General features: G+C 40.4%; 1 protein-coding gene across 1 annotated transcript; it reads left to right on the forward strand.

Moving 5' to 3' along the window:
- Nucleotides 1-14: 14 nt before the first annotated feature.
- LOC106512755 (serum paraoxonase/arylesterase 2) lies at nt 15-493 on the forward strand (the record flags this gene model as incomplete). The annotated part of the gene is given in 3 exon segments (XM_014001301.1): nt 15-117; nt 235-302; nt 455-493. Coding segments are annotated over 3 exon segments (190 nt in total), but the record flags the coding sequence as incomplete, so codon positions are not given.

Consider the following 493-nt stretch of genomic DNA (forward strand, 5'->3'; position numbering starts at 1 on the left):
GCGAAGTGTACCTCCATACAGGTGATGGTCCAACATGGCTACCAGGAAGAAAGTGTTGATTTCAGCTGCTGTTGCTGCTCTGGCGGCCTTTATTGGACACGCGTTTCTCAGAGTTAAGTAAGTAATAGTTCATTATTTTCTGTTTACATTCCTTATAAGTGGAGGGGGACAGAGGCGGACATTAATGTAGTTTATTGTCACTGTAAGCTAAAGCTAATGTGCTCCAATCTGCAGAAACGTGTCCCTCGCCTCCAGAGACATGCCCGTCAAACACCTCAGCTGTCATTATTTAAAGAATATAGGTATGAATGGTTTTATATTGTCTGAAGTTTGGGGTTTATATTAACTCATGCTAACTCGGCTTTAATGTTATAGCAGCTAAAGTCCAAATATTTTAGGGTTAAGGGTCAAAAACTCGTAGGACTGATAAAGATTATATTGTTCCTTTCTGCAGACTATGGAGCTGAAGATATCACCATACTTAAAGATGGAC

Source organism: Austrofundulus limnaeus, unplaced genomic scaffold (assembly GCF_001266775.1).
Source record: "Austrofundulus limnaeus strain Quisiro unplaced genomic scaffold, Austrofundulus_limnaeus-1.0 Scaffold12152, whole genome shotgun sequence".
NCBI classification, from domain to species: Eukaryota; Metazoa; Chordata; class Actinopteri; order Cyprinodontiformes; family Rivulidae; genus Austrofundulus; species Austrofundulus limnaeus.